General features: G+C 44.8%; 1 protein-coding gene across 2 annotated transcripts in view; it reads right to left on the bottom strand.

The window, feature by feature from the left end:
* Window positions 1–23725, bottom strand: part of LOC118083811 (transmembrane 9 superfamily member 2) — a 61258-nt gene extending 37533 nt beyond the window's left edge. Inside the window, exons 1-6 of one of the 2 annotated variants that reach the window (XM_060270535.2) lie at window positions 23410–23725; window positions 16902–16969; window positions 16093–16186; window positions 11768–11895; window positions 9412–9541; window positions 2591–2718 (exon numbers count right to left, since the gene is read on the bottom strand). In XM_060270535.2, coding sequence (XP_060126518.2) covers window positions 2591–2718; window positions 9412–9541; window positions 11768–11895; window positions 16093–16186; window positions 16902–16969; window positions 23410–23547 — 686 coding nt within the window. In that variant the 5' untranslated portion in view covers window positions 23548–23725. Of the gene's footprint in view, window positions 1–2590; window positions 2719–9411; window positions 9542–9768; window positions 9911–11767; window positions 11896–16092; window positions 16187–16901; window positions 16970–23409 lie in introns of those variants that run through there. The other variant, XM_060270534.2, reaches the window with a different exon arrangement.
* Window positions 23726–27679: the final 3954 nt, after the last annotated feature.

The raw sequence follows: 27679 nt of genomic DNA, 5'->3' as shown, positions 1-27679 counted from the left end.
AGAAAGAGGGAGAGAAGACAGAGATAAAGAAGGAAGGAAGGAGAGGGAAAGAAAGAATAAGAACGAGAGAGAGGAAGGAAGAAAGGGAAGGGGAGGGGTCGTCGCCTTGATTCAGCGCCAGAAAAGAGCGCGAAGGGACCCAGGGACAAAAAGCATTTCCCGTGCAGCGTGAGGCAGCGGGTGTCCGTTTTAGGAGAAGTGCGTAAAGCCTCAGAGTTGCACGTTTGTGAGGCTGAGCCGCGGCAGGAGGAGGAAGAGGTGAGGCAAGAGGAGGAGGAGGAGGAGGCGGCTTGCTGGATCGGTGCCTGGCAGCGCCGTGCGGAGAGTCCCGAGACTCTGGGACGCAGCAGTGCTCTGTAGCACTTTGAATCCTCCTCCTCCACGCGGCGCTGCTGGGTGCTTTGTCTGTGCTTCAGCAGCAGCAGCAGCCATTTCCGGGCGCCGAGCCGTGGCAGGAGGAAGAGGATTCAAAATGCTACAGAGCACTGCTGCGTCGCAGAGGCTCGGGACTCTCCGTGCGGCGCTGCTCCGGCCGCCTTTCTACCCCCCCCCCCGGCCCCAGCTGTTTGTCGGCGCTTTGTCAGCGCGGCGCTTCAGCAGCAAGGTCCCGCTGCTGGGTCGCGCTGGCTGGGGCGCTCGGCGGGCCACATGACGAGGTCTGGCGGGCCGGATTTGGCCCCCGGGCCTTGTGTTTGACACCCGTGGAGAGATAGGTAGAAAAAAGGCAGTGAAAGAAAACTTAACTATGCCCCCTTGTGGAATGCATTACCCCAAAACAGTTATTGCAAGCCATTCAGGAGGGCAGTGGTTCCCAAACTCTCCCCCCCCCTGAAAATTGCTGAGACTCTTGGTGGATCACTTAATGATTTTTCTGCCTTGTTGTAGCAATCATAATGAGCTGTGCTAAAGGCTGTGTCGTTTTTAATTGCATTTTTGCAGCTTCTCTTATTTCTTATATAATGCATTTGGATGCATTCCATAGATTTCAGATTGCAATACAATAAGAGAAATAAAATAAGCAATCGAAAATGCCATTAAAAATCAATACGAGTATTTGGTGCAACATGCTGGTTAACTGACCAAACCCAAAGAGCGCTCACTATTGGTTCCTCATCCTGGGGAACAAGGGAAAGTGGAGTGGCCCAGGATTCTGCATCTTTATAAACGACTTGAACAAAGGAATTAAAGGGATACTCATAAAACTTGCAGATGACACCCAACTGGGAGAAGTAGCTAATGCCACAGATGAATCCCAGATTGGAGATTGGAGAAATGGGCCAAAACTATTAAAAATGAATTTCAACAGGGATAAATGTAAGGTTCTGCACTCAGACAGGAAGAACCAGCGACACAAATATAAGATAGGGGACACCTGGATTGCCAGTAGTACAAGTGAAATGGATCTAGAGGTTTTAGTAGACCACAAGTTTCACATGCATCAACTGTGTGATAAAGCAGCAAGAAAAGCTAATGCTCTTCTAAGCTGCATCAACATAAATATAGCATCCAGATCAAGATACTGCTCTATTCTGCATTGGTCGGACTACACCTGGAATGCTGTATCCTGTTCTGGGCACTTCAGTTTACGGATTTTGACAAGCTGGGCATCCAAGATGATTGAGGGTCTGGAAACCAAGCCTTATGATAAACAGTTGAGGGAGTTAGTATGTTTAGCCTGGATAAGAGAATACTGAGAGGAGATATGATTATCATCTTCCAACATCTAAAGGACTGTCACATGGAAAACGGAGCAAGCTCGGAGTGTGGGACCCAATCCAAAGGCTTCAAGTTACAAGTAAAAGGATTGCAACTAAACATCCTGGAAGAACTTTCTGACAGCAAGAGCTGTTGGACAGCAGCACGGTCTCCCTTAGGAGAATGTAGACTCTCCTTCTTTGGAAGTTTTTAAGCAGAGGTTGAATGGCCAGCTGTCATGGATGCTTTAGCGGAGATTGCAGAGGGTTGGCGCAGATGAACCTTGGGATCCCTTCCAACTCTACAATTCCACAATTCTCTAATGAATGTGCCGTCTTCCACCTTCAACCACAAATCCACAGGCACACCACAGACCACCTGAACGACACTGAGGGTCCAACAGACCACAGTTTTAAGAACCTCCGCAGTACGGTAAATTCAAATCGTACATCCATTGAGCAGATCTGAACAGGACGGAGAGTGTTCCGAGTCTGCACTTCCTTAAGGACAGAGTTTAACAGATTCAGTATCCAGCATAAACAGGAAAGCGAACATATATATAGGTAAAGAACAATGCAGGAACACAAAAAGTGGAATGCTCCCAGGGCCCTCGCGCCGCCTCCTTAAAGCCTGAGTAGACTCTCTGAATGCAAAGTGTGGAAGGGAAAATAAATAAATGGAAAGCAGGGAACTGTGGGCTTCCCCTACTCTCCATTTCTTTATTATTCCCCACCTGCGACAGGTCGCAACTGCATAAGAAAGTGGGTGCATGTTGCAGGCTTCTTGTACTGCTTAGCATCCCAACACCAAATAGAGCAGGCAAAACAGAGCTCCATACGAATAGTATCTGCCTGTGAAATGACACGCTGTAAATTGTCAAGTGCCCAGCGGTTACCTTTTGGGTTCCAGGCGAGCTGTAACCAGGCGAGCTCCGAGCCAGTTCTCATTCTGCGCACTGTGGTACGTGATCGTAATATCAACGTGGTTGAAAAGATAGTAGGTGTTCTTCTTGTTGAACTCAGACTTGGGGGGGGGGGAGAGAGAAATAGAGCCATTAAATGCATAAAAGTATTTATTATTATTTTCAGTATTATTTATTCCATTTTTTAAATACAGCTTAATCTTTTTAATAAAAAAGAAGAATCCCAAGAATTCTAGGAATTGTAGTTCACCCCTCATGGAGCTACGATTCCCAGCACCTATAACAAACTATAGTTTCCAGGATGCTTCAGAAATAGTCATGCGCCTTAAATGTGCAGTGTGTATTCAGTCTGTATCTTGTGTGGATAGATCCAACCTTTGAAGTCGCACTGAAGGTTCAAGGAAACCAAAAACGAGTGCCGGAAACACAAATGCTTTTCTTGGGAGTGGAATAGGAAGCACTACCCATTTCATTCACTGTACACGCTTTCGCTCCATTCAACTGTTCAGGCTCTACTTTTTCATGCACCTCCAGCCTTACCCAATAATGCACTGTTAATTTCCAATGCAATATGTAAAGCAGCCCTTTGTTTCTGGCATATAAAGGGTGGGCTTTGGAATAGTGGCTGCAGTTCCTCTAGGACAGGGGTGTCAAACTCAAATTCATCGGGGGCCGCATCAGCAGTTTGGTCACCCTCAAAGGGCCGATTATATCTGTAGGACTATGTATCCACTCTTTATTATCATAAATTATTGTCACTGCATTCAATTATTACTGTTTTTTGTAATAATGTAGTCCCCTTGGAATGCCCTCCCACCAGATGTCAAGGAAATAAACAACTCCCTGACTTTTAGAAGATATCTGAAGGCAGCCCTGTTTAGGGAAGCTTTTTAAAATGTGACATTTTAATGTATTTTTAATCTTTGTTGGAAGCCGCCCAGAGTGGCTGGGGAAACCTAGCCAGATGGGCAGGGTACAAATAATAAATTATTATTATTATTATTATTATTATTATTATTATTATTATTATTATTATTATTATTATGCTATGACACTGTTTCAATTGTATAGTGCAGACTGAGTCCTTGAAGAGTCTCTGGCAGAGTAGGCAGTGGATCAATTGTCTGACTCGGTATAAGGCAGTTTCATGTGTTCACCCTGACTTGTATGCTGAACATTCTCCAGGACGTGGTGAACCACAGTGACTTAGTGGGCATTCAGAAGACCAGTTGCTATGAGAAAAATAATAGCTCACAACTGCTCCATCACACAGTCATCACTATGTAAAAACAAGTGTGTGAATCATCTTTTTTTTTTCTAGCTCCCAACAAAGGCTGTAGTCAAGTGTCACTTTCTGAAAGTCTCAGTGATTACTATCAAATTGATATTGGCTGGACAAATAAAGAAATAATGTAGCAAAATTATTTCTGGACTGCAGATGGGATTTTGTGTGCTTGACTAATCCTCCATGGGAATGGGGAAGAGATAATCAAAGATTAAAAACAAACACACTAGACACCATCTTCTTGACTTTTAAATTTCTGTCTTGGTGTATTATTTTAAAAGTGGAGGAGCATTCAGTCATGTAATTCCCCACAAAGCTGCAGTCTAATGGAAGTCCAGTTACCTGGACTTCCTGTTATCTGCTACTGGTGGGCTGGGTTGTAGAGAAAGGAGGACGAGGATAGCGATGGGTCTCTCTCCAATTTGCTTCCATGAAGCGCACAAAAGTGGAGCAGAGTGTGGAGCGCGAGCCGCCTTCTTCCACCGGGGCGAGGAAGCCGGGGTGCATTAGGGCCCTGCGGGAAAGCGGCCCAAGCAGGGTCCCTCTGTCCAGCTTGTCTGGGTCTTAAATACATACACCTTCCACCCAAAGCGAGAGATCGGCGGGGTGCAGAGATGCGGGCATGAAAGCTCTCTCGAGCACTCTCTCTCTCGTAATTCCTGGGGTTTGCAGCAGCTGTGTTTGGAGGAGGCGTTTACAGCCCAGGATTCATTCTCTCTCTCTCTCTCTCTCTCTCTCTCTCTCTCTCTCTCTCTCTCTCTCTCTCTCTCTCTCACACACACACACACACACACACACACACACACACACAGCACCTAGGATCCGCTTTCCCTGCAACACTCACTTTAACTGACACGGTGATTACTTTCCACTCATTCTGAACGCCTTTCAAAAGAAAAGCAGGGTGCAGGGGGGGGGGGAACCTCGGCAGGGTGCAGAGATACGTGCGTAAAAGCGCTCTCTCTCTCTCTCTCTCTCTCTCTCTCTCTCTCGTAACTCCTGGGGTTTGCAGCAGCTGTGTTTACATGGGTGATTACTTCGGGAGAACTGCTGGAAAGATCCTGGAGATCCTCCCTCGACCAGTGCAGATTTTTTTAAAAAAGTTTCTTCCCTCCTCTCTTAAACATCTCCCCCACCATCGATCTCACTCTTGCTCTCTTGAAACTTAACATACTCTCTCTGCCTCCCCTCCCCGCCCAGTCTCACTGCTGCTCCTCCCCATTTGCTGTAACAAACAAGTTTCTGGTTTGGGTTTTTAAAGTTGCTTTTGAAACCCCAGAATCATATCTTCTTGTTGTTCAGGAGCTCAAAAAGGGGTGCATGGTTCTCACACGCCCCCGGCTCCTCCACGACATCTCCTCCCTGCTGGAGGAGCCGCCCTTCAGCCCCACAGCGCTTGCCTGCCTCCACCATGCCGCGATGCACGGTGCCTGGAGCCTCCATCCAGCCAGAGGAGCCGCCCTCCAGCCGCTGCCCGCCCAGAGGGAAACGTGGGGGTGAGGGTGGGGGCGCTTGAGGAATCTGTGCACCACGGCGCCAGATAAGCTGAAGACAGCCCTGGCGCTCGGCTGGCCAGCGCCGTCACTGCTGCAGCTGCTGCTCGTCGCCTCGGACTCGGAGGAACGGAGGAAGTGCGACAGGGCGAGGAAGGGGAAGGAGCTGGGCGCGCGTGCTCTCAGGTTCCACCGCCTCCCCGTCTGCGGGGCCCTGCGCCCCCTGCAGGGCATTGCAGGCATTGCAGGGAAGCGCCTCTGCAGCCAGCAGCAAGCAGCAAGAGGAGGGAAAGCTGCGAGTGGCAAGCGGTGGGCGAACGGGCAGGCAAGTGGCGGGCAGGCAAGCGGCGGCTACACGGGCCACATGACAAGGTCTGGCGGGCCGGATTTGGCCCGCGGGCCTTGTCTCTGACACCCATGCTCTAGGAGAACAATGGCATTTTCCAGGCTAATGCAATAAAGCTAATGACTCTGGGAAGTCTGCTGTAGAATCTTTGGGAAGAGAAATTTCAGAAAGCTGCTTCAAGTACTTTCTTTCTTTCTTTCTTTCTTTCTTTCTTTAAAAACCTATTTTGGAGAATGAGTCTCTCAATCTTTGAAATCCTACTGACAAATATATTTAATTAGACTCTTATTACTTGACACTGATTATCTGCTGTTTAATTTTCATGGACACAGCTCCAAAGCAAAGGAAATAAAATGCACTCAACTATCCTTGCAAATTAAACCTTTAGTATACATCCGTATCAATGTGTTCCCCTGTGCCATCATTGATTGCTTTCTTGGTCCTATGCCTTGTCAATAATAATAATAATAATGTGCAATAATATCTTTATAGCCAATGAAATTTGTCACTGTACAAAGAGACATTAAGCAGCCCTTTCTTCCTATAGATCAAGGGTAGGCAACCTAAGGCCCGTGGGCCAGATGCGGCCCAATCGCCTTCTCAATCCGGCCCACAGACGGTCCGGGAATCAGCGTGTTTTTACATGAGCAGAATGTGTGCTTTTACTTAAAATGCATCTCTCGGTTATTTGTGGGGCATAGGAATTCGTTTCCCCCCTATATATATATATATATATATATACATACACATACACACACATACACACACATACACACACACACACACACACACACACACACACAGTCCTGCCCACCACATGGTCTGAGGGACGGTGGACCGGCCCACAGATGAAAAAGGTTGCTGACCCCTGCTGTAGATATTCCAATGCCCAGCAATTCTCCTGCAAGACCTGAACCATCATCACTTAATTCTCACATTCTCACATTACTTCTGGGCACATAATGCATACTCTGGGATGGGCAGAACAACACACAGGAGCAAACCAACACAGCATCTGAGCCAGCCATGGAATCAAAACTGCTTTTCTATTTTCCAGCCAAGTTGTTCCCAAGTGAAAGTGCTGGGAAAGTGAAATGTAGCTCTGCTCAGATATTTTGGGTCAACTAGAGACCCTCTGGCTGTTTTAGACAGTAATATCTAAATATCTAGAGGGCACCAGACTAGCAAAGAGTGGTTTCGGTTCCATGACGGAGTGAGCTTTGAACACCTAACAGATCATCTCATTCCATATAGACCCCAACCAAACCCTGTGTTGCAGGAGAGGGAATCCTGCAGCTACCATCTTATCAGGAGGTCTGTTCTGTACCATGTTGTTAATGGACCTATTATGTGGCGACGCTTACCCTTTGGGCCTTTTCCCCACTGCATATGAGACAGGTGCTGTCTCTGTTGTCTTTGAGGTGCTTGTTGAGGACTTACCTCTTTCAGCAAGCCTTCTAAGTGGAGTTTTGTTATCTCAGTTGGCATCTCTATCAGATTTGAAATTAGTTACAGGTAGGTAGCTGTGTTGGTCTGCCGTAGTCAAAACAAAATAAAAATATTCCTTCCAGTAGCACCTTAGAGACCAACTAAGTTTGTCATTGGTATGAGCTTTCATGTGCATGCACACGAAAGCTTATACCAATGACAAACTTCATTGGTCTCTAAGGTGCTACTGGAAGGAATATTTTTAGATTTGAAACTGATTTTACATTTGTTGTTTAGCTGTATTATATGCAAACATAAATAAATTGTTTTATATATGTAATTGTTTTACATGTTTTTACAGTACAGTGGTACCATGGTTTAAAAACAGCCCTGTTTACTAACGATTCAGTTTACGAACTCCACAAAACCAGAAGTAGTGTCCCAGTTTGCGAACTTTACATTGATCTAAGAACGGAAGCCGAACAGAGGAAGGGCACCAGTGGTGGGGGGCCTCATTAGGGAAAGTGTGCCTCAGTTTAAGAATGGTCTCAGTTTAAGAACAGACTTCCGGAACAGATTAAGTTTGTAAACCGAGGTACCACTGTATTGTAAATTGCTTTGAGGTCCTTCATAGGAAGCAATTCTTAAATGTGATAGTAATGATGGTGATAGGAACATAGGAAACTGCCTTATGCAGAGTCAGACCATTGAGTCCATCTAACTCAGCACTGCCTACACTGGCTGGCAGCAGGTCACCAGGGTTTCAGGCAGGAGTCTCTTTCAGCCTTACCTGGCGATATCTGGGATCGAACCTGTGACCGTCTGCATATGAAACAGATGCTCTACCAGTGAGCTATTGTCATTCCCAGCTGACTTACAGATGCTGGTATTCTCTTGTCTACTTTCTCTTATCTTGTAATCTGTAGCCTACATTTATTTTTAATTATAGGCTCTCATTATTTAATTTTGGCTATGTTTAGAGGGCCAAAAATTCAATCAAAATCAAGAGTTAGCAAGTGATAATCAACTGAGCCCTTCAATACACAGCTGGCAACCAGTCCAAATAAATATGCTCAGATTCATCCTTCATGACACACATTTTGTATTTCCTTCCCCCCATCATATATCTTCTTAATTGTTCAGCAGGAGTTTTTGCATGTACCAACAAGGCAGGGTTCAGGCATAACATTTGCACAACCAGCTAAACCACCATTTAGTGCATGGGTGGGGAAACGTTTTTAGTCTGAGGGCCACATTCTATCATGGGCAATATTCCAAGGGCCACATGCCAGTGGTGGGGAGGCAAACCAGATTAGTGTGTCATGCACGAGGAGGAAAGAGTTGCTGTGAAGCTTGGGCGCATACACTCCCCCTCCTACTCCACCCATGACAAGGAAGATGATTTTTGCAGCGTGTAATTTCAGTTTCCTAAATCTTGGCTTATCATGCAATGCAGCTAAGTAACTGCAGTTTATTCCCACCTATGGTCAGTGTCAAAGATAAGCCACCCATCTTGCTAAACCATGATTCAGTGTGACACAAAAACACAACTAATGCCAAGCCACAAGAATTCAAGAGCAGCTCTGCTAGATAAGACCAAAGGCCCATCTGGTCCAACATCCTGTTCTCACCAGATGTTTATGGGAAATTTGCAGGACATGAGCACAGCATCCTCTCCAGTGTGCTCCCCAGCAGCTGGCATTCTGAGCATACTCTGGAGGTGCTATGCAGCCATTGTGAATAGAAGCCACTGACAGTCTTATAACGCATTAATTTGATTAATCCCTTTTAAAAGCCATCCAAATTGGTGACCATTATTACATTTTGTGCGTGATAGCGACTGCCTTTTGCTAAGAATAGTTTAGGCTTCATGCCATGGTTTGTGTTCAAAAAGTGCAAGCATGCTAAGGAGTCGTACTGTTTCCCTTTCCCCCAAGAATTCCCAGATGCTGTCCCACACAATAGCCACTGAGGGCAGAGCAACATCCCAATCACTGTTTTCCTGTTCAATTTTAATGCCAAGCCACTTTGTTCAAGCTCTGCAAGCCAGCTTCAGCCAATGGTTTCAAGTGGTTATTTGGTGGCCGCTTCTAGACCATGGGTTTGAAGGATGCTGTGGGTTCAGACACTGTTCCAAGGTTTGGTCCTGAATCTGAACTTTCATGGGATTCTAAAAAGTGCCAGAGGTCTATATCTAATACCTTATCAGAAAGCATTAAGGAAACGCACCCTGACCACTTACATTTACAGTGCAGGAATCTTTAGCTCTGCCATCTGAACCCACGAAGCATCCAACTGGAAATCCTGGATTACAGAATTTATGTAATTCTCCAAAATCGTAACACCAAGTCACTGGCATGTTATCGATAATCCTACACAAGAAAATTGCAAGCAGATAATTCTGTTAAGAGTCAGAAACGCCTTTGAGTTTATTGGCACATTTGCTTTTAAAATGCATTTTAGAATTGCATGTGAATTACTTCATTCTCTTTTATGAAATGAGTATTGGACAAAATTTGGGATATCTTTCAAATCTCGATAGACAATTTCCATCCCTTCCTTCCACAGACTGTTGATTTCACAGAACATATGGACTCGCCAGTGATGCTGGTAATTCAACCGCATTCCTTTCTTCAAGAATTCCAGCTTGTTTTTGTCATTTGTATTCTCTGGGTCATAAGACTTCATACAGGCCACCTGGCATTGTTGGTTTTTCTTAAATGGTCTACCGCCATTGCTGAGCGGCGAGGAAACCTCAAGGTCCGAGGTTCCTGGCGCTGAGGGGGGGCCGTGAGAGCGACGCGGCCCCCCAGAAGAACCCCAGATCGAGCTTTCTGGGGTCGTGGAGACTCAGCTGAGCCCTAAAACGACTCCTTCACACACACCCCACAAGCTCTTTTTAAGAGCCTCAAGAGCGGGCGAAGTAGAGACAAGGGTGCCTTGAGTGGACTCACTACCTCCGCAGCACGAAGCTTCGAGCCAACAGCACTCTGAGCAGCAGATACCTCCAAATTTGAAAGAATTCAGGGCTTTGATCACCGTGAGTAAAAGAAAGATTTTTAATTTGGGAAAAATTGGCACGGGAGATTTAAAAACGATGGTCGATCTCCCCCATTGAGAGAACAAAGACGCAGATATCTTGCCCGAAGCCGGGAAGACCTTCAATTTCTCAAAAAGTGGACCTAAAACCTTCTCCCTGAGGCAGGGTAAAGGGAAGAAGGTTGAAATTTATTGAAATCCCTGTAAAAAATTGATGTTCGATTGGGGAAGTCCCCCTGTAAGCTGGGGTCGGGTCCCGGGAAGGATCAGTGAGCCACCATTATGACATCATAAAGGAAGGAATCTATTTATCTCTTTGAGATTGTAAACTGTCAATATTGAAGAGAATATAAAATATAAGACAGTGACTAAATAGCAAGATAAAATCTCTTTCTATAATTGGACTAAATTATGAACAAGATTGAAAAATGAGACTATGCAACCAGTGCGGACATGACTTTTGTTTTTGAAGTCTGGAAATAAGAATCGCGCCATCTTTTTCTCTGCAATCTATGCTGTTCCCACGAAATTTGAGACGACAAGGATGGCAGCAGACACAACACCACCTGGCTCTTCAGACTTTGAACAGCAATTTTTGGAATTACTTTTGGACTTTTTAAGTGAACTGCATCAGAAGGCAATTCAGCCTTTTAAAATAAACCAGAGTTGTGCGGAACCTGAAAAGGAACTAATTTCAACAGAGAGTGTGGAGCCACTAAGCCTGGACAATGTAATTGAACCCAAAGAAAAGGAAAAAGAGCAAGGCGAATGGAGCAGAGGAGTATGATGCTGCGGCGGGGAGGGGCTGGTGCAGGGGGCCGACTACGCCCCCCTGCAGACACAGGAGGCAGCCCCAGGTGGCGGCGGGCAGCGGCGGGCGGGGGGCAGGCTTGCTAGCGCCCCCTGCATTTTGGCACCCTATGCAACTGCCTAGTTCGCCTAAATGGACGCAACGGCCCTGAGAGTAGGAGTGGGGTGAGGGGTATTAACGTATGTTATTTTCTGGCTGATTAAAATGATCCGGAACTGGAACGATTTAAGGAGCTGGCTGAATCACCTGGGGACCCTGAGTCCAGGGGAGGGGGGGCTGAATTAGATTCAATTGTTAATTGCGATCATGGTAGAAATAGTATTAGTTGAGATGGAAATTTTTGGGGGGGAATTATAGGCTATGGGGAGAAATAGAATATAAATGGATAGGAAAGTAATTTTGGATCTGGAATATTCAATGATTGATAGAATGTGGTTAGTTGATGTTTTTTAAATTAGAAACAAAATTAGGGTAAATTGTTAATGTTAAAATGTGTTAGAATGATATAAGAAATAATATGAAAACTGCCTAATTTGGATTTAAAAATGGACCCAGTGAGGGGGGGAATCGAGGACGTCAACAGTTAATTAAAAAATGATAGTAAGAATATGTTTTGCTTTTTATGTTTTGTATCTTTTGTATTTTTGGTTTTTTTGAAATTTTGTTTTTGTTTGTGTTTTTTTGTGATCATGTAATGTTGGGAAAATCAATAAAAATCATTTGGGGGAGAAAACACGTATGGACTCACCAGTGATGCTGGTAATTCAACCGCATTCCTTTCTTCAAGAATTCCAGCTTGTTTTTGTCATTTGTATTCTCTGGGTCATAAGACTTCATACAGGCCACTTGGCATTGTTGGTTTTTCTTAAATATAAACTGATATAAGCACAGAAGTGTTTAAACATTTTTACTCCATGCAACTGGAAATGACACATTTTCTTTCATTCAAAATTACACTTTTGTCATCATTAGCCCAACCCTTAACTTAAAAGCTGCTATTTAACATCTAAACACCTTTATGAATTCTGTGCTGTTTTATTTTCTCTTCAGTGCTCCCAAATTGAAATCTCTTCCCTCCTCCTGCTCCCCCAAACACACACACACACACACCTGTTCAAATTCCAGGTACAATATATGCAACCATATAGGTATTTTCAGAGAATCCTTGCTTTCCCTTTCAAATGCAATTTTTCAATCCCTATAAAAAGGTAAGCTAAAAAAGGAAAACACAAAATTAATTAACTGATTTTTTTAAAACAAAACAAAACATTGGAAGGCCATTGAAGTTACCCCATGACAAAAAAAATTATCTGGGTAGGATACAAATAAATGCTTTTAAAAAAAGTTTTAAATACAAAATGAGGGGCACAAAGCCAATCTAAAGCTACTCAACAAGTACAATATTCTTCACATTCCTAATGTTAAAACACACAATTGAGAAACGAAGTACCCAGGCTAAACAAATTATTTGAAAAGCCTGAATGAATGAAAGGGCCTTTGCCAGGGACTGACATAACCATAAAGGTGGAGTCAGGCAACACCCCCAGGGAAGGCCGTTCCATAACTTACAGGGATGAGCACTGCCAAAAAAAAAGTCCTTTCCCTAGCAGTTACCAGTCCCTGATGAATGAGGTGGGACAACACAGAGCAAGGTATCTGCAGAGAATCTGAGGGTTTGGGAAAAGCGAGAGTAGGCAACTTCTAGTCCTCTAGATATTGCTGGACTACAACTCCCATCTCCTCTCGCCACTGGCCATGCTAGCTGGGACATACAGGAGTTGAAAGTAACAAGAAGGCAACTTTCATTGTTTTGCTAAGTTCATATAAAATGTATTGCTGGTCAATCTAGGCCAGTATTAAGTTTCCAAAACTGGTCAGGCAGATGTCTCAAGAAGCAACTGCCTTAAGTAGCAGCAATCGTTCTGCAAAGCTTGTAAATAAATGTCCTTGCTCCTAAGGCATTTCCTGAATGCCTCTCCTGAACCACACAAATAGTTTGTTTTTTAACCATGCTAGAAAACAAGAAAAATTGCTGCTCATTATTTCTAAATATTATTTTATGCAGTCTACTGCATGGGGCAAGGGTATACTGGTGCATTATCAACTACACAGCATCCCAACAAACATGCATGCTTGAAAATTGGACCTAAGACCAATTTATGCTGCTGAATGAAACCAACATCAATTTAACATTTGTAACCAACTAAGCCTTGCAAAGCAGAAACAGTTTATTAAAGTTACTACAGACTAGAGATGTAATATTTCTGGAAATTTTGAAGCAATGGTGGGGGAAGTGTTTTTTCCCTGTTTTTTTCTGGGGGGGAATGGAAAATTTGGAAAAATTGAAAAAAGTTCAGTGTGGAGTAGTTTTACAAATTGCGTGAAACACAGTGTATATAAAAGTATTACCCGTGTTTCCCCTTTTTTAAGACACCGTCTTATTACTTTTTTTTCTCAAAAAACCACAGGGTGGCTTATTTTTGGTGGGATGTCTTACTGGTATTTTTATTATGAGTCTGAGGGAAGGGAGGTGTGTGCGTCCCTGGCCCAGCCCTCTCTCCCCAGCCCTGGGATGTTCGCAAAGGGCTGCTCTCTCTCTCCTCTGATGTGGGGACTCACTTAATAGCAATCTGCTACACTGGAGCTTCTTAAATCTAAACCAGTATAATGGAATCTATCTGTGTGATACAGTCCTAGCGATCCAGACTACTTACAAATCCTTAAAGGGGCAGCTCCACAGACAAGAAAGCATAAGGTAGAAAGGAAGGCTGCTTTATGCCTTCGGTAAAAGCAAGGAGACAACAATCAGACACAGGAGACTGCCGTCAAGAGGAAATCAACAGGCAACTCATGGGTGGGCGCATAGAATGGAAGGGAAAGGTGGAGGGAAGCGAGAGGTGGGTTCTCTCTCTCTCTCTCTCTCTCTCTCTCTCTCTGTGTGTGTGTGTGTGTGTGTGTGTGTGTGTGTGTGAGAGAGAGAGAGAGAGAGAGAGAGAGAGAGAGAGAGAGAGAGGCGCACACGGAGATCTCCCTTAAAGGGAAAACAGCCTTTGCATTCGCGAGGCAGCGGCTTCAAAAGCCCCTCTCCCGTCAAGAGGAAATCAACAGGCAACTCATGGGTGGACGCATAGAATGGAAGGGAAAGGTGGGGGGAAGCGAGAGGTGGGCTCTCTCTCTGTGTGTGTGTGTGAGAGAGAGGGGGGGGGAGAGAGAGAGAGATACGCGGGGGGGTGGAGAGACAGAGAGACGCGCACACATAGATCTCTTCCTTAAAGGGAAAACAGCCTCTGCATTCACGAGGCAACGGCTTCAATCACCCCTCTTTTCTTCCTCGTGCCTTCATCTCCTCCCCACCCCACTTTTCTCCTCTTCACCAAGTACAGCTTACACAGCTTGGCTAAAAAAAAAAAATTCAAATCCTTTTATTTAAAAAAATGCTCTCAGAAACGGGGAGGGAAAATCACGAGGCTTCGGCAGCCAGCAGCTACGGCTCTTCAGTGCATTTTTACAAGCTTTTAAAGGAAATACGTGTCTGTGGAGCGACAGCAAAATGGGGAGATATTTTTAAGGGGGCTTGGCTGGCGAGAGGGGGGGGTTATTGCTACTGGGTGAAGGGTCTATCAGTATGTCTTATTTTCGGGGTATGGCTTGTATCGCGCAATTGCTTAGAAATCCTGCTATGGCTTATATAATGACTACGTCTTAAAATAGGGGAAAGACGGTATGCTTGCAATAAAACAGGTAACCATCCCCTTTCCCTCAAAAGCAACAAAAAAGCAAGAAACCATCAATATAAATAATAATCAGGTTTGCCCCTTAGCACCAAGGAAAATAAAGTTGAGGTCCATCTCAATATTTAAGTTCCATAGAAGATCTACCCCAGGGGTCCCCAAACTAAGGCCCGGGGGCCGGATGCGGCCCAATCACCTTCTAAATCCGGCCCGCGGACTGTCCAGGAATCAGCATGTTTTTACATGAGTAGAATGTGTTCTTTTATTTAAAATGCATCTCTGGGTTATTTGTGGGGCATATGAATTCATTCATATTTTTTTTCAAAATATAGTCCGGCCCCCCACAACGTCTGAGGGACAGTGGACCAGCCCCCTGCTGAAAAGGTTTGCTGACCCCTGACCTACCCTTTGAGTAGTGCTTTAAAAAACTACAACATATACCTGCAGTTTATTCTATCTCATTTTCTGAACTACTGCTATCATTTTCCATTTCTTCTTCCTCTGTCATTTTTCTCATGGACTTCTAAAAAACAGCTTTGGGGGAAACAGGGAAAACAGGGACCCCCCCCCCATTTTTCCCGGGTTTTTTCCAGGCATTCCCATCTTTACTTGAGGACAGCCGGGGCAAAGCATAAAGCAATATTTTTTTTCATTCCAGACCCAGAAGGAACCAACATTCAGTTACTGAACAGTATGTTGCACTAAGGCTCAAACTCTGTTTGAAAGGAAAAGGAGTGTGTGTGTTTTTTTAAAATTGAATTTGTTATTATAAACCGTATAATAGTAAGAGAGCTTCTAAACAGTTTACAAAAATATACAACAGAACATTAAAATGATTGATAAAACACAGTTAAAAGCAGGTATTTAAGAGTATTCAAAATATGATTAAAGTCAGCAGTGGTTAAAAGGAAGTAGATCACATGCAGCTTCTAAGTGTTCAGATGGGCTGCCCTAATGAAAATGTTTTGAACAGTTGCTGGAAAGAGCTGCCTGGTGTCAGTCAGCAGGGAGCTCCAAAGTGTGGGTGCTGGAAGGCTGGGGGTGTGTGGAAAAAGGGGGGGCACAGACTTTTTTCTGTTTATTCCCAAAGTCATTTTTTTCAGGAAAAATTGAAAGAAAAGTGTATGGAATATTCAAACTATATCAAACTATAGTTTGCCTATTTTTCGGGGGGAAACGGCTTCAGGAAAAAAATGGGGAGACTGGTTTTTTCCAATTTTTCCGGGGGTTTTCCAGGCCTTCCCATCTCTACTAGTACAGGCCAAAACAAACAAACCTTCAGGATTTAGCCACACACACCACACACACAGTCATCCAAATCATACTGAAAAGTTGCATTAACCTTGTAGGGTGATGATGCTATTCGCTCTCCAAACAAGACTTGTCCAAGATTTTCTGAAGGCCTTTTTTCTGCTGCATCTTGACAAAAGTCAAAACTATGAACAAACAAAGATGAAGAAGGTTGTTTCCGCTTTGCATTACAAGAGTTGCACTTATAACTAGGTTCTAATCTAAATCAAGCATGTGGTGTTCTGTTCTTTGACTACACCTCTCATCATGCTGGGAAAGATGGCAATTGGGAAAAGATGGCAATTGGGAAAGATGGCTGGCTGGGAAAGATGGCAATTGGAGGCTGCAGGTTCCACGTCCTTGCTCTAAGAGTTTTTTAGCTGATGGATTATGTTCTAGACACACCACACAACATGGTCTTCATTCATTATAGTTCTAATGCCCAACCATGATGTGTATTCTTAATGTACAGGCACATCATGATTTCTCTACTAACTCTCTTCACCAACCTTCACTAAGAACCCCTTCCTAAGCAGTAGGCTCTGACAGGGAGTAACATCCCAAACCACACTTGGTTGGTTTGGATGCAAAGTTAAACCACAGTTTGACAAAACTATAGTTTCAAATCACGGTTTCAGGTCACTCATAAACCGTTTGTCAGATGGTGTTGGCTAGACACCTAAATCATCTCAAAGCCAATTCTGCCTCTATCGATTACCCGTGAAACTATTCCAAAGAAGTTTTATTCCAAAGAAGTTAGAAATCATCTGAACACTCTGCAAATTATATGATACTTTTCTTAAACAAACATTTTAATGGGGAAATGCAAACACTGGCTTAATGGTATCTGGGTATACTTACGCATCATATTCATACGGCAGAACTGATTCGACTGAGTCCAGTCTGTTCACAAACAGCTCTATTTTTGACTAGAAGAACAGAAAAGCTGGTTTAGACACTTGGAGTTGAATGCAATAATCCAAGACGGAATTTTTAAAAAGTTATTAAAGAACATTAAAGCATTCTCCGCACTTAAAGGTTCTAAAGAAGTTATCCCAACACAGTAATCCTAAGCATGTTTACTCAGAAGTAAATCCCACTGAGTTCAATGACTCCTACTCACTAATAAGTGAGTAGGGTCACTGGGCCGTGTTCAAAAAGTGGTGGTGGGGGATGAGTGTTCAGACCCCTGGGCTCTCACTTGTGGGGTACCTCAGGGGTCTGTCCTCTCCCCCATGCTTTTTAACTTCTACATGCAGCCGCTGGGAGAGATCATCAGGGGGTTTGGGCTGGGTGTTCATCAGTATGCGGATGATACCCAGCTCTACCACTCTTTCAAATCAGAACCAGTGAAGGCATGAAGGTCCTGTGTGAGTGCCTGGAGGCAGTTGGAGGATGAGTGGTGGTTAACAGATTGAGGTTGAATCCTGACAAGACAGAAGTACCGTTTGTGGGGGACAGAAGGCGGGCAGGTGTGGAGGACTCCCTGGTCCTGAATGGGTTAACTGTGCCCCTGAAGGACCAGGTGTGCAGCCTGCAAGTCATTTTGGACTCACAGCTGTCCATGGAGGCGCAGGTCAATTCTGTATCCAGGGCAGCTGTTTATCAGCTCCATCTGGTACGCAGGCTGAGACCCTACCTGCCGGTGGACTGTCTCACCAGAGTGGTGCATTCTCTGGTTATCTCCCATTTGGATTACCGCAATGCACTCTACATGGAGCTACCTTTGAAGGTGACCCGGAAACACATCCAGAATGTGGCAGCTAGACTGGTGACTGGGAGCGGCCGCCGAGACCACATAACATCGGTCCTGAGAGATCTATACTGGCTCCCAGTACATTTCCGAGCACAGTTCAAAGTGTTGGTGTTGACCTTTAAAGCCCTAAACGGCCTGGGTCCTGCATACCTGAAGGAGCGTCTCCACCCCCACTGTTCAGCCTGGACACTGAGATCCAGCGCCGAGGGCCTTCTGGCGGTTCCCTCATTGCGAGAAGTGAGGTTACAGGGAACCCGACAGAGGGCCTTCTCGGTAGCAGCACCCGCTCTGTGGAATGCCCTTCCATCAGATGTCAAGGAAATAAGCAGCTATCCTAATTTTAAAAGACATCTGAAGGCAGCCCTGTTTAGGGAAGCTTTTAATATTTAATGCTGTATTGTTTTAATATTCAATTGGGAGCCACCCAGAGTGGCTGGGGAGACTCAGCCAGATGGGTGGGGTATAAATAATAAATTATTATTATTATTATTATTATTATTATTATTATTATTATTATTATTTTCATCATACTCAGGATTTCTGCACAATGCTATCGGAATCAGTGGGTCTTGTGCCTAATAAATACTGTACAGTTAGATCAGACAGTAAACTTAATTACCCTATTTCTGTGCGCAATCACAATGCGTCAAGTCCAATACCTGAGTGCTTAGGAAACTGCCAAGCCAATCAGGCCCTTGGGACTCTCCCCAAGCCATGCTATGCACTCCTTAAGTGCTCATGCCTGGCTGGAATATGTGCCTTTATTTCCATGGATGGACAAAAGAGAAGCAGTGCAGGCAAATGAGGACGCACCAGGCAGGCTCACTGTTGGAAATGTTGTCCTATGTGCATACTTTTCCAGCCAACTGAGCCACACCACAACCCTAGGCTAGGGATGGACAATTCCACAACCTTAGGCTAGGGATGGACAATCTGGGGATGAACAATTCTAGGCTAGGGGTGGACAATCTCTGACCTTCCAGATGCTGCCTGACTACCTCTCCCACTACCGGCCATACTGGCTGGGTCAGATGGGAGCTGGGAGCCCAAAATGTATGTGGGGGGCCATAGGTTCCCCATCCCTGTTCTTCTACACAAGAAGCATCTTGTTGTATTTATTTGTGTGCCCCCACAGTTAACTCTAGCAGGTCATTCGTTAGCATTCCCATTTCAGACAGACGAATGAGCTTGAGGGATCATGTCAGAGGGACTATGCCTCTGAATACCAGCTGCTGGGAATCTCAGTGGAGCAGAGTGCTCTTGTGCTTAGGTCCCACTTACGGGTTTCCTACAGGCACCTGGTCTGCCACCATGAGAACAGAATGCTGAACTAGATGAACCATTGGCCTGATCCATCCAGCTACGCTCCGATGTTCTTATAAGCAGAATCTTTCTTGTGGGCCCAAAGCAGAGACATAATTTAAAACTAAGTCTTCCAATCCACCTGATCATATAATGACTCTCATGAAACCATGATGCACAGACTTAACATTGCCATAAATCTGAAGCCTGGGACTAAGAGGGGGAAACCTCAATGAGGGGTTTTGGGGGGGGGGTCGTGTGGCTCCTTTTCCCCTGGTACCAGCACAACCAGCTACTCCAGCTGAATTGCTGTAGTAAAACAAATACAGCCTTGCTTCCTGTATCAGTAGCATACAGAGCAAATTCAGGTAGCTTATTAAAAGAAAGTAATCAAAGAGGAACCAGGATTTTTATTCATATACAGTACTGTATTCATAAGCTGCCCTTCAGCCAAGCTTCTGAGATGGGTAACAAAAAACACATAAAGACAGTAGGTAACAACACTTTAAAAATATGTATTAAAATATTCAGTTCCTTAAAGAGCTGATTGCTTCAAATAATTATTTTAAAAGCCTTAGCACTTTCAAGTGTCCCAAGTGCTCCACATGCATTATTCAGTTATAATTCTTAAATTAGTCTATGTACGGGGGAGAGAGAAGGTAAAGAAGCCCATTCCACCAACTCCGCTGAGAGACCTGAAACTTTTGGTTCCTACTCTCCCTAAACAGTTTCTCCTTTCCACCTGATCCTTACAAAAGCTCTGTAACTAAAAACTAGCACCTGAGTGTGCTTCCCCCCCTCCCTCCCTACCCCTTTTCTTACTGAGCTGCGTCCTTTATAATGAAAGCATGAATGCAGGCACTGCCTTTTTATCCATCTCTGTAAGCTACTTCGGAAGACTTCTCCAGCTGAAGAGCAGGGGGACATACTTCAAATAAATAAATAAATAAATAAAGCAATGGTTAAGGAATGCCACCTCAAGGCTTCATGGCAGAGACAAGATACAAACCAGGGAGTACCAGATTCAGTCTCACTACCTCTCTCATTTGACAACCTGGCCACTGATGTAGGGATCATAATTGGATCGGCGCTGGCACACCACGTCGATCCTCTAAGGTAGAAGGAATAGCGCGGCAAACCGGCTATGTCAGAAAGGAAACATGTGTAGCAGGACAGGTTGGGAGGCATGGGTCAGCAGGGCAACAGGTCATGACAGTACTAGGAGAAACATGCTAGATCTGGAAAGAACTGGATGAATCAGGACAAACCAGATGGGTCAAGCCAAGGAGGCAACACAATGGGAATGAGGAGGGGGTGTTTACAGAGTGACATGTGCTTGGAGCATGGACAGAGGGCATGGCAAAACAACACATTGGCTATGGAGGATGTCTTAGGGAGTGACCTGTTGTGACATTACAGGAAACATCACCTTGTATGGGACTGCACCGCTGTAATTGGCTAGAAGTTACGCTATCGTTGTAATGATTAACTGACATCCTGAGCTTTCAATAATAGGAAGCGCTCAAGCTCCGCTCTTGGTCGCCTTCCCATTGAGTTCAACCTGCCTTGAGTTGTGTCGTCTTTGCCATTGCAACACACTGCAGTCCATGTCTAGGTAACCTCCAGATTGGATTACTGTACTGCAGTGTGCTCTATGTGGAGCTGCCCTTGAGGTCAACCTGGAAACTGCAGCCAGTGCAAAATGCAGCATCTCCTTCACTCTCTGCAGCAGAGTATTGCCATCACATTATGCCACTGCTGAAAAAATTGCACTGGCAGATAATCAACTCCATGGGAAGGCTCAAAGTGCTGGCTTTGAAGTACACAGTCTCATACAGCTTGGGACAAGGAAACCTAAAAGACCATCTCATCCCTTATATGCCCAAACCATCACTGTGTTCTGCAAAAGAGGGCATCCTGCAGATAGCATCCTTTCAGAAGGGCTGTTCTGTGCAATGTCAGTCAGACCTTTAGTGTGGTGGCACCTCCCCTTTGGAACTCACTCCCATTACATATCAAGACAGGCACCTTCTTATTGCTTTCTTGGCACCTACTTGCCTCTTCAAACAAGCCTTCCAAGTGGAGGCTGTTATCCCAGTCAGTGCCTATATTGAATCTGAAATGGTTTTTATATAATGCAACTGCTTTATATATCGCTACAAAAGTTGGATGCCACCACCCCTCACCCTCAGCTGAGCGGTAGCAAGATTCCAAGGAAAAGGGGTAAAGCCTTTAGCAGATACCACCGTCTTAATTATTTGCCTCAGCATTATTCCACCTTGTATCTCTCACTTATAGATCTGAATGTTACAACAGCAACCTGACACACAACCAACACAGGTGAACGTTAGCAGGAAAACAAATTCCCTGTTGTGGTTATAGATAACCTTGTGGGTTAAAACCACAGAGCCTAGGGCTTGCCAATCAGAAGGTCAGCAGTTCTGATCCCCGCGATGGGTTGAGCTCCCATTGCTCGGTCCCAGCTCCTGCCAACCTAGCAGTTTGAAAGCACACAGTTCAAGTAGTTAATAGATACCACTCCAGCGGGAAGGTAACGGCGTTTCTGTGCGCTGCTCTGGTTCGCCAGAAGTGGCTTAGTCATGCTGACCACATGACCCGGAAGCTGTCTGCGGACAAATGCCGGCTCACTCGGCCAGTAAAGCGAGATGAGTGCTGCAACCCCAGAGTCGTCCGCAACTGGACCTAATGGTCAGGAGTCCCTTTACCTTTATTACTAATTGCTAGGCCAGAGGCGATGAACCTTTTCAACCAAAGAGCCTCCCAGGAGTCACAGACAAGTGGAAAGTGGGAACAGAGGTAAAAGGGGGCAGAATAATGCATGCAAATTTTACCTTCCGTCCAGGCAAGCAAGATACCCCAGGCAGGCGAAAACACTCAAAATAATGAAGCACAGCTGGGGAGTGTGGCCTGGAGGGTCTCAAGGGCCAGGTGCCCAGGCCTAGAGGGCCACATTTGGCATCTAGGTCTGATGTTCCCACTCACTCCATGCTAGGCCACTGAAGGTGCAAAAGGAGTCACAGAAGCAAGTGGTAACTCTAAGGGCCTTAGGACAGTCTCAATCATTTAGCCTGACCCATTTCATGAGTTGTTTCAAAGACACATTATATGCATATATCTTATATTTATATACTTAGAAAAAAATCATGTTACAGTAAACTACTTCTCAGAGTATAAAAGAAAGACCACATACAAGTGGCAGCTAATGAATTCATTTAAATTCCATATTCTGAAGAATATTTTGGAACACAAAACTATGTCCGCTCTGTCACTACATTGTACAAAAAATATTGGGACAGTGTACAGCGTTAAAACATAGAACCCAATCTTTTTTAAAAAAAAAAAAGCAGATAACCATTTAAGGAAACTGGCTAATCAAAAAATAAAAAATTGGAGCTAATCTATATATATATTAAAAAAATGTAAAAAGTGCATGTGGGTATTTTTCCACTTTTTCCGAAACCGCTCAACCAATTGCGTTCAAATTTTGACACAAAGTCACATGCAAATATGAGAGGAAGCCAAAACTGTTTGCGTAGATAGATGTTACACCTGGACCATGTAAAACCCAAAAAACCCTGTGTTCCAGAACTCACAAATCAGACAAAAGTGCATGCTGGGAGCACAGGAGAGGTTGCAAAACAGCACCCTCTAGCAACGGCTACACTGGTACTGCACCTAGGAAACTTCCATCTCCACAGCATCTCTGCTCGCCTTTCCATACTGGGCCGAGTGGAGGTGGGGGCTCACCTGGGTGAGGGATAGGGGGAGGAGGGGTCGGGATAGGTCATGGGTCAGGACAGGGTGGGGCCAATCACAGGGATGAGGGGGTGGGGGGAGGGGCCGGGATGTGTCATGGGTAGGGACAGAGTGGGGAGTCACAGGGATGCGCCTGCCTAAACAGAACACGTGTAAAACAGATCTCCGAAGATCTGGGAAGTGTGAAGTGTGACTCTGAGGCTCCATTTAACAGACTGAGCCACAGCAACGTGTGGCAGGGCCAGCTAGTGATTTAAAAAAACAAACAAACATCGTTTCCTCCTAGGTTCTCATCTGTTTCTGCTTTTATCCGTAAACTGCCTTCAGCCCCTTGTCAGGTAAAATGAATATATTATAGAGAAACATATATACACATGAATCAACAACTACTACTAGGTATGAATTATTTAAAGGAAATTATAAGCTTGGCAGGGGGGGTGTACTTCCCACCCAGGAGCAAAGCTTAAGGGGGTGTGTTTAGAACACGGGGGTACACCTCCTCCTCTCGACCCCCCCTCCCTCTCTCCTACTCACCTTGCATCCGGCTTTCTCGCCTCCCTCATCGCAGAAGCTGACAGGAGCCAAGCCTGGCAGGTAGAAGGCGCCGCAGAGGGACGCCGGGCCCCCCAGAAGCAGAACGAGCAGAGGCAGCGGCGGCGCTCTACTCCTCATCGTGGCGGCTCCGGCTGTTTCCCGCGGCCCGGCCGGCTTTCTCGCGACCACCGCTCTTTTGGTACTGAGGGGAAAGGGAAGCCCAGCCGGGGTGGAGAGAGCGCACGCGCAGGAGAAGGGCAGGAGTAAGCGCTGGGGCGGGGCAGGTCTTCCTCGGCGGCCTCGTCACAATCGCCTTGCGCGCGAGGAGGAGCGGGAGGGGTGTGTGAGTCTGACCACGTGACCAGATCGCAAGGCCGCCGACGCCATCTTGGGTGAGGGCATCTTGCCCCTCCCATTGCCTTGTCCAAAACCTTTGCAAGGACAGAAGCGGGGGGGGGGCTTTCTTCCTCCCACCCCCACACCGCTTACGTTTGTTTTCTTTTTTTGCACAGACTGGTATAATTTTACACAAGATATAAATATAGATATGGAGATGTGTGCGTGTGTATATTGCATATAAAATTATCATTACATAAATATTAGCATGCTAATACTTACATATCAAAATATAGTACAGTACAGTATATAATATATAATAATACGTGTAGGGGAACCATGCATTCTTTCCTGAATTTATTGTGGCAAGTATAAATAAATGTGATAGATATATAGATATAGGCACATTTAAATTGTACATATGTACATAGATAGGTGTGTATGTGCATATATGTATCTATGGCCCATTTAACACTGGCTGTCCCATAAGTGAGAGGAAGAGAAGGCATGTGAAGACAACATCCAGCATCTGCTCCTGACTGATTTGTTTTGTGTGTATGGTTTATAATGTACCTGCTGCCTTGGATTTTATAAATACTCTGGACCACTTTGAGGACTTCATTGATAAAGCAGGATATAACTCTTAGTAAACTAATTTCTAGGTGGGCAGTCAGTCCTCTTACCAAAAGGAGCTACTAGTCATAATGGAGGCTGTGCTCTGCCACTGCTGTCAGAGGCAGTGGTGCTTCTGAATATCTTGCTGATAACCCCAAGGCAAGAGAGTGCTCTTGTGCTCAGGTCCCATCTTGCCTGGTTTCCCATAAAGTGCACTTAGTTGGCCCCTGTGAGAACAGAATGCTGGACTAGATAGGCCATTGGCCTGATCCAGAAGGCTCATATTAGGTTCTTATGAGCTTCTCACCAGCAAATGCCTAGACATGACATTATCTAGCCAAAATATGACACATCACATATTTACCTAGACACAAGTGTCACTGCACTCAGTTGGGCTTACTCCCAGAAACATGTGCAGTCTCATAATGAGGAAGTTAAGTATTTGTTTAAAACTTTCTCACACCACAATTAAAATCAATCTTATTTGGACTGCATCATGTCATTAATTGTCAATTGCCTGCAAGGCAAAATCTCACACATTTTATTACACACACATGCACACACACTTGTGATTGTTGGAGAAAAGCAAACACATTATAGTTTATGCATGTGCTACTCGAAGCCCCACAAGGGCACTGTTTGTCTTGCAATCTAGGCAGCATTGTTTGTAGTCTTTGCTCCGTCAAAGTGAATACCACCCCAAAAAGTGGACCCATTTGTTGTTTGTTGTTCTCTCCCAGTTTGTTGAGGCAAGATGTCTGCCATCTCTCTCACATATCCACTCATCCTACAAATAGTTCCTGCATGAATAAACCCTTTGAACTCCAGAGTAAGCAATCTTTTCAATCCAATTCACCCAACCTGCAAGATCTGGTAAGACTGATGCCCAGCAGTAGGCATTCAAAGGCATACTGCTTCCAACAATGGAGGCAGATCATAGCCTTCATGGCTGGTAGCCATTGATAGCCTTATCCTTTGCGAGTACGGACCTAAGGACTGGGCTGTATGAAATTAAGAATTAGGAACCAGCTTGTGGCATCTGGTGATGTGGATGTTATTAAGATGCTAAAATAAATGTGAGGCACTGCAATCCTAGTCATGTCTACTTAGCAGTAAATCCCATTCAGTTCAGGCTTACTTCTTAGTAAATGGATATTAGACCACAGCTTTAGTCTGTAAGGTGCTTCACAATATCAGTTGCTGGTAACTACTGGACAGGATAGTAATTGGTGCTCAGATCCAGCTTGCAGGTTTCTCACTACATGCTACCTGTACTTATATATGCAAACATCTAGTTGGACTAGATGAACTAGATCAGGGATTGGCAACATGTGGCCCATGATTTGGATGCAGCCCACGAAGACCATTTTACCGGCCTCCAAACTGTCCCTGAACCAAGCTGCCCACTCGGCGAGTACCCTGTGCACTGCGGTAAACCAGCACAATGCGGTGCGGGGACTCGCTGAGCGGCGCTGGAAATCACATATGCACATGCGCAGATACTGGAAATCGCATCTGTGCATGTCGAGATGCCAAAAATCGCTTCTCCACAGATGCGATTTCCAGCCTTGTGCTGTACCAGTATGGCCCACGGACAATCTCTGTGGGAGTGATCCGGCCCATGGCCGGAAAACCTTGCCGACCCCTGAACTAGATGGTCTCTTCTAACCCTACAACTCTCTTCTGGGGTGGGGGAATGATACTAATAAATACCTGCCAGCCAGTGAAGACTAGTCCATTAAGGAAAATGGGGCAATTCCCCATTAATTTCAATCTGGCCTCAGGTAGCCCCCATCGTCCTGTCGTCTTACTTGGGGGAGAGGAGTTTCAGCTTCCTCCTCCATACAAATATATGGTGTAACTCTGTGGGATGGAACACTGGGGCAGACAAGTCACAACAGTTCCTAGAGTGTCCACTAACAGGAACTCACCTGGAGGGACACCTGACTACAGGTCAGTTCCTGTTCCCTCAGACATGCAAATGAGTTGGATTAGACAAAAGCCCTAGCCTGCAATCACTCTCTCTCTTAGCTACTTCCTCCCTCGATGAGAACACATCTCCAGAGAATCTCTAGTTAGCATGGTTCTCACTCTAGGCCTGCAGCCAAGAGTGAGACCAAATGGAGTCTTACTTTACTAAGTAGTCTCTAGATGTATATATACTTGTAACTTTTCTAAGCAAGCCTGCCTTTCTGAGATTATGCTGTAACTCAGGATGAAACTGTAAGTAAACTCTATCTTATTTTATAAACACTGTGTTGTGTATTTCTTTTAAGAGGGACAAAGGGGACCTTTGCCAGGAAGTGTAATGTTGAACTATAAAGTGTAATATTGTTATAGAGATTCTAGCGAATCTAACGCACATGCTTTGCTGCGCACAAAAGGGGAATGTCACTCTGCTAATATTGGAAGCTTGCTAACACAAGCTTGGATAGGATCTATCTAATAATATATCCTAATCCACATCCCTAACATTCCCATAAAGGGTTATTACGGCCCAGGACTGCGTATTTTTGTGTATTTTTGAAGGATTGCTTTGGATTGTGATTTTGAACTGAGTAGGATTTTTTCAGTTAGAACTTCCTGGTAAGCACATGGTCTATTGTTATCCAGTGTGCCTAGGGGATTAGCTACCCCTCCCCTCCCTCAGAGTTTACAGCACTGAGAACTCAGAGGCAGTGAAGATTATTTTGCATTTTGAGATATTTTTAGAGATTTTGATTTTGGAATTTTTGGCAAATTTTTGAATTTTGAAAATTTTTTAGAATTTTGAGATTCCAAGATGGCTTTTGCAGATTTTGATAGTGGAGTTAACCTAGGATTAATGGCCTTAGATGACCACAATTACGTATTTTGGAAACAACGCCTGATAGCATTTTTAGATGCAAGGAATGTTTTGGATGCCATTGAAAATCCTATGCCTACTGGCGAAACAGAAGAGGATTTAGCAAAGATAGCAACTTGGAAACGCATGAACAGCGAGGCCAGACACATAATTTTGAGTGGACTTCGCAATAAGCATCTAACGTCAATTAATAGCAGAGATGATGCAGCGCAAATCTTAAAGGATATTGAGCGCAAGTATGGAGCATCTACAAAGAATGAATCCCGCCCCTTTCCACCAAAAGGCGAAAAGAAGGGGGGTCGTGGGCGTGCAATGATATTGCAAGAAAGAAATGTAGCTTTCCAGAGCTGTGAAGGAAAGCGCAATAAGTGGCTTCTGGACAGTGCAGCAAGCAGCCACTTCTGTTATAAAAGGGAATATTTCAATGAAATAGACAATAATAAACAGTCTGAGATTGAAATTGCTGATGGAAAC

This window comes from Zootoca vivipara, chromosome Z2 (genome assembly GCF_965207765.1).
Source record: "Zootoca vivipara chromosome Z2, rZooViv2.hap1.1, whole genome shotgun sequence".
Taxonomy (NCBI): domain Eukaryota; kingdom Metazoa; phylum Chordata; class Lepidosauria; order Squamata; family Lacertidae; genus Zootoca; species Zootoca vivipara.
Note: the sequence above shows the minus strand (reverse complement) of the source record. Positions and strands in the feature narration are given on the sequence as shown.